Here is a 13,559-nt window from a genome sequence, read left to right on the forward strand (position 1 = left end):
TTAATTTTTGTTTTAGTCCTTTTCCTATGATGTGAGTGAGAAAGTGCTAGACACTGCATTATTGAGAGGTTAAGCTTAGTATAAAGCTTTTAATGATTTTCATATCCCTTATGAGTGATGTATGATTTGCAGCATATACTTGATGAAATCACCTATTTGAGTGTCAAGTGGGGCCGCTTGTATGAGATCTTGGCGAAGTCTCTAGAGCACTCATGAAAGAATCCAGGCACGCGCACGGCCTATTCGCGCAACACAGCGGCAACAGCAAGAAATGTGGGGGTGTAATGCGATTGGTAGACCACTAACATACACCAAGTATCATTGGTTCATATAGCTTGCTACACCAATGTTACTGTGTGTTAAGTACTGTCAGTCTAGCACTGGTTCATATAGCTTGCTACACCAGTTTGACGCATTGCATCTACGATGTTAACTCAGAGAATTTTTTTTTTTATCATTTAACTTTTGAAATATGTGGGGGATTGTTGTGATATTATTATTATTATTATTATTATTATTATTATTATTATTATTATTATTGTTACTACTATTACTATTACTATTACTATTACTATTACTATTACTATTACTATTACTATTACTATTATTATTATTATTATTATTATTATTATTATTATTATTATTATTATTATATTATTGTTGTTGTTGTTTCATCATAATAATAATAATAATGATTTATTTCAAAAGTAATTGTACGTTTCTTTTCCTTTTGATAAGTAACAGCTGCTCATCCTAATAATTATTATTTTCATTGTTTTGTAACAAACAAATCCTAATCTTAATAGCCACTTAAGGAGTCTACAACGTTCAAAAGGAAAAGAAGCTCTTGACCTTGTATAAATATGTATCAACAGAGCATGAGAAGATACAGAGAAAAAACTTTGAGACAGAAACAAAATTCACTCTTTCTCAAAACCAGATTTCTTTGTTTCATTATTTACTTCCCTCACATATTGTCTCACTCTGAGTTTTAACATCAACCTGTTTCAAATTATTTCTTACTAGTTCTGTTACCTCATTGAGAAGGGTATGTTAAATCCTGGGGTATTTGCGCATAACCGCGGATAAATCCTTGAGGACAGTGCGTTCAGCACGTCTCAGATCAAATCGTTGTTTTCTTTCATTGCAGTTTTTGGTACACTGATGCAGTAGCAGAAAAACATCTACTTGCGTGAAAAAATCCTTATAACAACTACCGACACCTTATAACAACAGCAGGTTCGCCGCAATTTCGCAAAACGGTAAATTTCTCCAACAAAAAGTTGTATGAGATATGTTAGGTTTTTTTTAGACTTAACTGCATATTTAGTCCCTTATGTTTATTTTAGGTTTCAATTTGGTCCCTTATTGATCTCAACATAAGTTGATCATTTTCGTTAAATTTTGAGTTAATTTTTTCGAACTTTTTGTTAAATTTTGAGTTAATTTCTTCTAAAATTTCACATAGTACTCTCCTAAGTGGTTCATGTACGCAAATTCATTAGATATGTCGACGATTTAAAAAAAAAAATTGACGAAAAGGACCAAATTGAAACTTTTTAAAGATAGGGGACCAAATTAAAACCTAAAATAAACATAAGGGACCAAATATGTAATTAAGCTATTTTTTTATTATACAAAGAGATGTGATTTTTTTTTTTTTTATAAGTGAGGAGCTTCTAAGTATTAAGGAAATAATAATGGACATTCAAACTATGTTGGCACTCCCAAATATTCTCATCCTCTTTTTTTTTTTGTAGAGAAATATTTTCATCCTATACTTATATCTCATAATATATATAAAAAAGAAAAAAATATTTACAATTATGGGGACTAGGCCTTACCCCATAAAAGAAAGTTACATGAAAATTAATCAAAACGATAGCAAGGTAGCCCTTGCTTATTTCTAATGAAATCAGCTCCAATGAAATGATAGAGGGTAAATCATCCGACCAAACAAAGTTACCCATCGAACGATCGTGTTTCGCGATATATATGAGAGCTAATGATATTTAAGCCAAGTGAGAAGCAATTGTGCCCTCAGTTTCATAAATCCCCAAGGGACTATGGAGGTACATTGAAGTGCATTAGTAGCAGCCCTCGAAATATACCCCCACATACGGCTAAAGATGTATCTCCAACAACTAAAGCGTTCGTATGACCTATTTCAGTTTAATTGTTAGCCTACTTTTAAGGTAGATTTGTATGTGGTGCAATTTGAACTTGTTTTATGGTGAAAAATTTAGTAATAATATTTAAGATAATTACACTTTAATGAAAGATAAACGACTTTGTTGGATGGCAAAACCAATCATCTTAAACACTACATTGTTATGCATGACTTTTCGAATATAAAATTACATACAGTCTGTTTCATTTTACATGTTAGAATATTTTCAAATATTTTTTGGGCTGCAATATATTGTAGGTTTTGATTTTAATAAAAACGGATTGATGTTGTTGTGATCCATTTCATGATGCTTAGACCGATAATTGTGATCAAGATTACTGGGATTTTGACACAAATTCTGATTTCTTTAGAAACAAAATGTAAGCCCAACTTCTAGTGTACATGATGGGTGGTATGGCTAGGGTTGTTATCTTACAAATAAATAGGCTAGGTCCCCTTTTTCATCACGTTATCACACAAACAATACACTGTCATTCTGACTGTACGCTCGTTTGTGGTTTGCCCCATTGAGAATCTCAAATCCTGGAGCATGTGATCAGTCAAAGGTAGACCTTGTCTAATACATCGGTGATTCCGGTAACGACAACTATTGTTGATTATGATTCTCATCTCATCAAGTAAGCGTGTTCTAATTCATATAATACATCGATCCCTAATTTTAATTCTTACAGTTTAACATAACATTTTAGCAGGGATATGCTGAGCATATATTTGAGTTTATCAAACAATAAAGTAAATTGGTGGATGTCAATTGATTAAAGTGGATTAGGTCATAATTCAAATCTCTTTCCTATCACAATTTGGTAAATGCGGTATTAAATTAAAGTTGTTTTCCCAATATTACGATGAACTAACAAAATAGTTAAGACCAGTTTCAATAATAATAAGGCTAGGGTTGTTATCTTACAAATAAATAGGCTAGGTCCCCTTTTTCATCACGTTATCACACAAACAATACACTGTCATTCTGACTGTACGCTCGTTTGTGGTTTGCCCCATTGAGAATCTCAAATCCTGGAGCATGTGATCAGTCAAAGGTAGACCTTGTCTAATACATCGGTGATTCCGGTAACGACAACTATTGTTGATTATGATTCTCATCTCATCAAGTAAGCGTGTTCTAATTCATATAATACATCGATCCCTAATTTTAATTCTTACAGTTTAACATAACATTTTAGCAGGGATATGCTGAGCATATATTTGAGTTTATCAAACAATAAAGTAAATTGGTGGATGTCAATTGATTAAAGTGGATTAGGTCATAATTCAAATCTCTTTCCTATCACAATTTGGTAAATGCGGTATTAAATTAAAGTTGTTTTCCCAATATTACGATGAACTAACAAAATAGTTAAGACCAGTTTCAATAATAATAAGGGCAAACCCACTTGGGGTTGGTTTAGTGGTGTTGGCTTGAGCCCTTGGAGTATGCTCCTCTCAAGGTTTTAGGTTCGATTCCCGCTGGTGCCAATTTTGGTGGGCTAAGTCCATACGGAGCAAAAAAATTCTGGCTTTAAATGGGCCCCGCAAATGGGTGGTGGGATTGGTCCCCTTGAATTAGTCGGTCTTAGAGCCGAATATCAAGTTTTCAAAAAAATAAAAAAAAAATAAAAAAAATAAATAAATAAAAATAAAATAATAATTATAATAATAATAATAATAATAATGGCAAATTACACTAACCTTCCCTGAGATCTTCTTAAATAACACAAACACCCCCTCTAGTTTTTAACTAAACACTAACCTTCCTTATTTTGTTATTAAATTGACAAATACTCCCTTACACTTTAATACTGTTCAATCTCTCCGTTAACTCCCTGTGCACTCGGGAGAGGATCCTTTCCATCGGAAAGTGAATCAAGTGAAATCCTAACCACATGTTTTTTTTTGTTGTAAATTGACTATGATGTAAAAAAAGGAATGGAAGGTCAAGATCAAGACATTAATCCCTCCCGTGAAAATCACACTGGAGAGGATCCATTCCCCTATGCACTCTGTTGATATTCATTCTCCAAAAGCACCCATTTGACCCCCAAAAAACAAATCAATGCTAAATCTCATTGTAGAGCAACCTAAGTTCAAAAACCACGAAACAGCACAACCCCTTTAAACAATCATAAAAGATAAAAATATCATACAAATATTAAAAATTGAAATTTTATCCATCGTGCATGCAAAAAAGAAGGAAAAAAAATTAAATTGTTTTACAAATAATCAATCTAGTTAAAGGGGTTGTAAAGTTATGAAAGAGAAAAGATGATGAAGATCTAAAAAATAATTGCATAATGAGAAAGGGGGTGAAACTAGTGAAAGAAAGCATCTGATTCAATGTTTTTTTACATTTTGCTGATGTTATCTAGATCCACCTCAGTCAGAGAAGATTGTTTCGATGAGATTTGTAGTGAAATTAAATTTGATTTCATATTAACTTTTTTAGATTCAGACTTCAGAGCATGAAAACTTTGAGGGAAGGAGAACTCATCAGTTTTATGTTTTTTTTGTTTTGTTTAATCTAACAGAGAGATTTTGACGGTGTTAAATATAAAGGGAGGTCGGTGTATTTTGAGAACTAGAGGGGGTGTTTGTGTTTGTATTGTATAAGAAAACCTTAAGGGAGGGTCAATATAATTTACCCTAATAATAATACTCCTATGTCTTTGTAATGAGCCCAATGGAAGAGAATATTATACAAGAGGGTGAGTCAGCAAAAGAGGCACTAAATGATATGCATGAAAGGAATTCTGTTATGATGGGACCACGTAGAAGCAAGAGAGTGCGCAAAACTAGCAAGCGTATGGAAGGCTACGCGCTTTGATTGCCTTTATATGCTGTAACAAACTCATTTTGGCATTATGCATGTATTCTGAGAAATTACTTCTTCTCTTCCAATCCTTCTCTTGTATCGTTACTTGTTCAATCAATTTCAATTATCCTTCTCCTTTTATCCACCATAATCTACACTGTTTCATTGGTGCTTTCATCGAATCGCCATGGCACATGCTAGCGCAAGCAAATCCACTGCAGAACACAAAAATAATGTCGATGAGATGACGATCTTACAGGGTGAGATCTTTGAGCGATTGGAAAGATCAGAAGCTGCAAATGCAGGGAAGTTTGAGAAGATCTTCGCGGCACTGGATATACTCATAGATCAAACTCCTTCCAAGCATCACCATGGCGCTGAACATCATCATCATCGTGTTCCATTTCAGGTGAGGAATGTTAAACTTGAGTTTCCTCGTTTTGATGGTACGAATGTGCATGAATGGATCTTCCGAGCTGAACAATTTTTTGAGTATTATGAGACACCAGATTTAGATCGATTAACAATCGCAGCGGTTCATCTCGATAAGGATGTGGTTCCGTGGTATCAAATGATGCAACGGTCTCATCCTTTCCATTCTTGGATTGATTTTACGCGTGCAATTGAACTTGATTTTGGTCCTTCCATATATGATTGTCCTCGTGCTACGTTGTTTAAGCTAGCTCAAACCGGCACGGTGGCTGAGTATTTCGTTCAATTTACTTCCCTAGCTAATCGTGTTTATGGTCTGAGTAATGATGCTCTGGTTGATTGCTTCATTAGCGGATTGAATCCTGATATCCGTCGTGATGTGCTTATCCATACTCCTAGCTCCATTGTTAAAGTTGTTTCTCTTGCAAAGGTCTATGAAGAGAAATACACCACCACCACTAAACCACAAAAGCCATATACACAAAACTACTCCACCAACAAACCTTATAATAACAAACCAAAAAATTCAACTAGAAATACAGCTCCCATCCTCAACACACCCCCTACTAGACCTATGAGTCAATTTCAAACGAATCCCAATGTCAAACGCATTTCCCCTGCAGAAAGGCAACTCAGGCGTGATAAGGGTTTGTGCTATTGGTGTGATGATAAGTTTTCATTCACACACAAGTGCCCCAATAGGCAGTTGATGTTGCTTCAATATGAAGACAGTGATGACCAAGTGCTTGATGAAATGACTGAACCACCAGATCAAACTACAAATGGCCCTACCAACAACTTACCTGAATTACACCTCTCTATGAATGCAATGAAAGGAAGCAGTCATATGGGAGTATTGAGATTTACTGGAGCTATTGAGCATATTCAAGTACAAATTCTTATTGATGGAGGCAGTTCTGACAATTTTGTGCAGCCTAGAATTGCAAAATTTTTGAAACTTCCTATTGAACCAGCACCTGTCTTTAAAGTGTTGGTAGGCAATGGTGAAGTGATGACTGCTGAGGGTATTGTTAAACAATTACCACTGGATGTGCAGGGACATCGCCTGCAGGTACCTGTGTATCTTCTACCTGTAGCTGGAGCTGATGTTATCTTGGGTGCTTCATGGTTGTCTACACTGGGATCCCATGTTGCAGATTATGCATCATTGACAATTAAATTCTTTCTGCATGACAAATTTGTGACATTAGTTGGAGAACCAATAGCAAGACCTGAACCAGCTCAATTTCACCATATGAAGAGATTTCATCACACTGATGCCATAGATGAATGTTTTGCTATACAATGGTTTAAGGATAATGAAGCTGCAGATATCTTTAAAGAGTTACCTACTAATACAGAGCCAGAAATTGCTATGCTATTACACAATTATCAGGCTGTATTCAAGACTCCTACTACCCTACCTCCTACTAGAGCTCACAATTATGCTATTCCACTATTGGAGGGCTCTAATCCAGTTAAGGTCAAACCTTACAGGTACCCCCATAGTCAGAAAACACAGATTGAGATTATGGTCCAGGATATGCTACAGCAGGGTATTATCCAGCCTAGTACAAGCCCATTCTCTTCTCCAATTATCTTGGTGAAGAAGAAAGATGGAACTTGGAGGTTTTGTACTGACTACAGAGCTTTGAATGCTATCACAGTGAAGGATAGTTTTCCAATACCCACAGTGGATGAACTATTGGATGAACTATTTGGTGCAAATCATTTTTCAAAGTTAGATTTAAGGTCAGGCTATCATCAAATCTTACTACAACCAGAGGATAGACATAAGACTGCATTTAGAACTCATCAAGGGCACTATGAGTGGTTAGTCATGCCATTTGGACTAACAAATGCTCCAGCAACATTTCAAAGTCTTATGAATACTATTTTTCAAACGGTGTTAAGGAAATATGTATTGGTCTTCTTTGATGATATTTTGGTGTACAGCAAAACGTGGCATGAACACTTAAAGCACCTTCCTGCAGTGCTTCAAGTTTTACAAGACAATCAACTGTATGTTAAACTCTCTAAGTGTTCTTTTGGAGTTTTGGAGATAGAGTATTTGGGTCATGTAGTGTCTGGTGAAGGTGTGTCTATGGACAAGACAAAAATTCAAGCTGTTGTGGACTGGCCTCCACCTAAGAACATCAAACAGTTAAGAGGATTCTTAGGTCTCACTGGCTATTATAGAAGGTTTATTCAATCTTATGCTAAGATTGCTTCTCCTTTGACTGACTTATTAAAGAAAGAAGCTTATACATGGAATTCTCAAGAGGAAGCTGCATTTCAGAAATTGAAGCATGCTATCACTACAGCCCCTGTATTAGCATTACCTGATTTCACCAAACCCTTTGTCTTAGAAACTGATGCTTCAGGGATTGGGATAGGAGCAGTGTTACATCAAGAAGGACACCCCATTGCATACTTTTCAAAAAAGCTGGTACCTAGAAATCAGAGGAAATCTGCTTACTTTAGAGAAATGTTGGCTATTGCTGAGGCCATTGCTAAGTTTAGACACTACTTATTGGGCCACAAGTTTATTATTCGTACAGATCAAAAGAGCCTAAGAAATCTTATGGAGCAAGCATTACAAACACCAGACCAACAGGAATGGCTACACAGGTTCTTAGGATATGATTTTTCTATTGAATATAAACCAGGTAAAGAAAATGTTGCTGCTGATGCTTTGTCTAGAGTTATGACAATGGCTTGGTCTGAACCTCAGTACAAACTCCTTCACCAAATTAGAGCTGCATTGAAGCAAGATTCTACATTGCTAGAGATTATGCAGAAGTGTGTGCAACACAGTGCCACAAACTCTCATTACACTGTTAAGGATGAATTACTATTTTGGAAACACAGAATAGTAATTCCTAAAAATAGGGAGTTGATAAAACAAGTCCTTTATGAATTGCATACATCACCAATTGGTGGTCATGCTGGGATGGCAAGGACTTTGGCAAGAGTGAAGGCCCAGTTTTATTGGCCAGACATGAAGACAGATATTGCAGATTATGTTCAAAACTGTGCCATATGTCAGAAAGCAAAGACTACAAATACACTTCCTGCTGGACTATTGCAACCTTTACCAATTCCATCACAGGTTTGGGAAGATGTTGCCATGGATTTTATCACTGGACTTCCATCTTCACAGGGATACACCACCATCTTGGTAGTCATTGACAGGTTGACTAAATATGCACACTTCATTCCTCTCAAAGCTGACTATTCGAGTAAAATAGTAGCTGAAGCAGTCATGGATAATATAGTCAAATTACATGGTATGCCCAAATCCATTGTATCTGACAGAGATAAGGTTTTTACCAGCTCTTTTTGGCAACACTTATTCAAGTTACAGGGCACAACTCTAGCTATGAGTTCAGCATATCACCCACAATCAGATGGCCAATCTGAGGTGCTCAACAAAACACTTGAACTGTTCTTAAGGTGTTTCACATTTGACAATCCCAAGTCTTGGTGTAAGGCTCTATCCTGGTCTGAATTTTGGTATAATACAGCTTTTCAAACTAGCATTGGCATGACTCCATTCAAGGCTTTGTATGGGAGGGATCCACCAGCATTAATCAGGTATGAAACACAAGCCAATGATCCTCCAACACTTCAAGAGAAGTTGATGGAGAGGGATAGAATTATACAGCAGCTGAAGCTCAATTTGGAGAAGGCACAGCAGTATATGAAGAAGCAAGCTGATAAACGCAGAGTTGATGTGAAGCTGCAGGTTGGAGATTTGGTCTTAGTCAAACTTCAACCTTATAGACAGCAATCAATAGCATTAAGAAAGAATCAAAAGCTGGGGATGAGATACTTTGGTCCTTTTGAGGTTATAGCTAAGGTGGGTGAAGTGGCTTACAAGTTGAAATTGCCAGAACATGCTAAGATTCACCCTGTTTTTCATGTATCACAACTCAAACCATTCAAGGGTGACAATCAAGAGCAATACATGCCATTACCTCTCTCCATGACTGATACAGGACCTATGATACAACCAGTATCAGTTTTGGCCACTAGAACTATTATTAGAGGTGCTCAGAGGATTCAGCAAGTCCTAATTCAATGGGATCAATACTCCACAGCTGAAGCTACTTGGGAGGATGTGGATGCCTTACAGAGCAAGTTTCCTGCATTCAACCTTGAGGACAAGGTTGCTTTTATAGGGGATGGTATTGTAATGAGCCCAATGGAAGAGAATATTATACAAGAGGGTGAGTCAGCAAAAGAGGCACTAAATGATATGCATGAAAGGAATTCTGTTATGATGGGACCACGTAGAAGCAAGAGAGTGCGCAAAACTAGCAAGCGTATGGAAGGCTACGCGCTTTGATTGCCTTTATATGCTGTAACAAACTCATTTTGGCATTATGCATGTATTCTGAGAAATTACTTCTTCTCTTCCAATCCTTCTCTTGTATCGTTACTTGTTCAATCAATTTCAATTATCCTTCTCCTTTTATCCACCATAATCTACACTGTTTCAGTCTTAGGTGAATTCAAAATCAGAGTTTGATCGGATACATAGCCTATTTTTATATGCGTACAATTTTAGAAGATTTAAGAAAAGTCAGACACAAAAACTTGAGAGGAAATAGGAAGTAGAGGTAAATTCCAACCTAATCAAAACAAAGTTAGATATTGAGCCGAAAAGGTAGGGCTTTAGGACGCACATTCTCCTTAACCAACACCAATGATGTTGAACAATACCCACATAATATGCCTTATAATGACCATGATTTCAATGTGATTTTAAGATGAAAAATTGACCCCTAAGCTTAGGATCATGACAATTCAAATGCTTCAATTGTGCAAAGGACCAATTTCAAAATATGAGAACTAGGGACTAATATGCAATTTTTTTCTAAAATTTATAGGTATCAATTTGCAAAGTTTGATAATGTTGGCACTTTGTGCAAAAGATCACATAAAGAAAGCCTCCATATCAAGCTTTTGGGACCCAAAATTTTCAACATCCATTGATTGTTTTTAGTAGAAATAGTGTTTAGAATCATGCTGAAACACAACCGTGAAATTTTGGATTTGAATCCACGTAAAAATGTTCAACCTAATAATATTAGTATTACTAGTTGAGTTGGACTTTGATGAGACATTATCGAATTTTATATGTACATTTATATTACTCCCTCCGTCCCAAAATATAAGGACTATTTGACCACTGTACGCACACCAATACTTAATTTTGATTACGAATATCTTTAATTGTATATTAGTAAAAATTATAGAAATTTGATATTTTGAAAATACTCGTCAAAACAAATTAAACAAGATCTTATATGATAATATTTACATTTATATATTTTTAGAAAAATACGGTCAAAACATGACATAGGAATAGTGCATTTAGTTAAATGAGGTCTTATAAAATGGGACGGAGGGAGTATATCATAGCATGATTATAATTTTCACAAATTTTGGTTGGATTTTATGCTGGACAAACTTATATTTTTCCAGCACAATTTATGTTTCTTAAAATTTATATTTAAATAGTCTCCATGAGTATAACTCAGTTGGCATGGACATGTTATGCAATATGTAGGGAGCAGGGTTCGAACCCTAGTACTCCTACTTATTCACTTTAAAAAGATGAAAATCTAGCCTCTAGATTGCTTGACAATTTTTTTTGAATGTTTTTTTTGAACAAGCATTTTTGAATGTATACTATAATTGAAGGAGCTTAATACTAGCAATCAATTTCAAGGTGCAATATTTTTTTATCATAAACCAAGTATATTGTACAGAGATCAATCTCTCGAGTCATGTAGGATCCAAATATGGTGGAAAAAACTCTCCCGAAATTTTTTAATGCTATTACATGTCTAAGCTAAAGATCAAGCTTGTGGCCTTAGTTATGCTAGAAGGAGCCTGTGCCATCTCATCTAAGTGAATAATTTTTTTTCAATTTAACTAGTGTGTGCTAAATATATATTCATATTTTTGTTAAAGGTTTTGGTATAAATTTACACTTAAGTTATAACTACCAATTTTTTCAAATTTAAATTTAAATCTAAACTATAATTAAATGGAAAGATATATAAAGTTGTCTCAATCTTTTGTTTTAGAATAAGTTATTCTCTCCTCAAAACAAAACAAAACAAAACAAAGATTCTCTAAAGTGGGCTAACAATACTTTGGAATCAAGAACCCCTCCCCCTCACCCTCCCCATCTCCCTCCTCCATTCTGATTAAGACCAATGCACATGAAATTTAACATCAGGGCATCCTTTCTTCAAATGTACATGCTCATAACCCCATCTAAGGCCCACTTTAGCTGTACTACTCACATCCAAATGCTAAATGCTTATCAATGGGAACAATTTTGACTATATTATGTAAATAAAAATATTAAAATTGAGAGTATTCTCAATCATCATTTCATTATATAAATACCCCATTCACCCATCCCCACACTCATCTCTAACCACCTCACAAAACCTTAAACCACAACACACATTTTGTTCTTTTTACTTTCTTTCTTGCTTCATATTGTACTATAATCTAAGAATGTCAGGGGTTTGGATTTTCAATCCGAATGGCGTAATGAGGCTAGTAGATGGCGTGGAGGCAATGGAAGGTTGTCGCCAAGGGTCAGGTGGACGGCGCAAGGTGCTTGTTCACACCGCAAGCAACGAGATCATCACTTCTTACGTGGTTTTAGAGCGAAAGCTTTATTCGCTTGGATGGGAACGTTACTACGATGACCCTGACCTCCTTCAGTTCCACAAACACTCCACCATTGATCTTATCTCCCTTCCTATGGATTTCAATAGGTTCAAATCCATGCACATGTATGACATAGTTGTGAAGAACAAGCACTCCTTTGAAGTTAGGGACATGATGATGTAGGCCAACAAATTATCCCTATGCATGACCTTGTAATTTGGATTCTATGTTTGGTAGTGTTTTTTCTTTTTCTTTTTTAGTAGTGTGACTTAGCATGATACAGTCGCATTAATCTGTGTATTTTGTGCATAGATTTGTGTTTTTATTACTATATATAGTATGTAATATAGAGTTTGTGCTTCAGTGGCTGTCATTTGTGTTAGGATGCTAAATATTAACATTTTTGTTGTTAGTTTTAAGTTCCCTTTAATAATATGGTTTTTATTTTTTTATTGTTTTTTTAAATTAGCAAATATTTGAATGATAAGGAGTACAAGAGGTACTCAACCTTTACCATTCAAAGAAAATCAACTTAGATGCGTTGGAAGCAAACTAGGGGATTGTTACACCAATCAGAAAAAACAAAACTAGCATTGCTCCCTATGTAACCTATAAACGAAAACCAAGAATCGTAAATAATTTGGTTCACTAAGGAAAATACATTTACATATTCTACTCTAAATAAAATGTTATAGATTTAAATTTTAATTTGGAAATGAATTGTAATATGTCTAAATTCGTTACCAAATCTGTATCACCATAAAAAAAAGTTTTTTTACCCCTAGATAATTTTAGGAAATTTATGCAACAACCAATGAGAACAAATCACATGCATATAAAGTAAAAGTTTGTTAAAAATGAGTTGTCAATATAAATTTACTTATCTGACTTGATCTTGTTAGTTATTAAATAAATATCTCAAAATTATTAAGGAATAATATAGGTTTCACAAAATAAGAATTGTGTCAAAAAAATTCAACTATCATTTTCTATTAAGTGAGGGAATTCAGCTATCTACAATGACGGATCTTGCTTAAAATATTATATGAAAATAAATTATATGAAAATAATAAAAAAAATAATAAAAATTAACAATGGGACCACAGGGTGTTGTACTGGTGATCTAGGGTTTATTGTGATAACACTCTCTCTACCACTAGGCTGTCCCACGCAATCTAAAAGATATTGGAATCAAATAGTCTATATACAGATTTTAATGTTCCTACTATATAAAAATACATATATTTATGAAATAAAAAATAAATTTGAGGGATGCCGCGGCACCTTTCTGCTTCTGAGAAGATCCGCCCTTGCCCATAACAATCATAACGACAGAGTTTTGAGAATTATACATGAATAGCAGATCATTAGTGCTTCATATGATGACAACTGAGTTCATTGACCTTTGAGATGTTCCTTGCCGTTTAT

The 13,559-nt window shown here is 35.0% G+C and overlaps 1 protein-coding gene across 1 annotated transcript; it reads left to right on the forward strand.

The window, feature by feature from the left end:
• The first annotated feature begins 11,901 nt into the window (after nt 1–11,901).
• Nucleotides 11,902–12,538, forward strand: LOC123885432 (flowering-promoting factor 1-like protein 1). The gene has a single exon (XM_045934715.1). The coding sequence runs from the start codon at nt 11,973–11,975 to the stop codon at nt 12,312–12,314; it is 342 nt and encodes a 113-aa protein (XP_045790671.1). The 5' UTR covers nt 11,902–11,972; the 3' UTR covers nt 12,315–12,538.
• The last annotated feature ends 1,021 nt before the right edge of the window (nt 12,539–13,559 follow it).

The sequence above is a fragment of the Trifolium pratense genome, linkage group LG5 (genome assembly GCF_020283565.1).
Source record: "Trifolium pratense cultivar HEN17-A07 linkage group LG5, ARS_RC_1.1, whole genome shotgun sequence".
In the NCBI taxonomy this organism is placed as follows: Eukaryota; Viridiplantae; Streptophyta; class Magnoliopsida; order Fabales; family Fabaceae; genus Trifolium; species Trifolium pratense.

Coding starts and splice junctions, on each gene's coding strand:
- LOC123885432 (XM_045934715.1), top strand. CDS start 11,973: ATGTCAGGGGTTTGGATTTTCAATCCGAATGGCGTAATGAGGCTAGTA.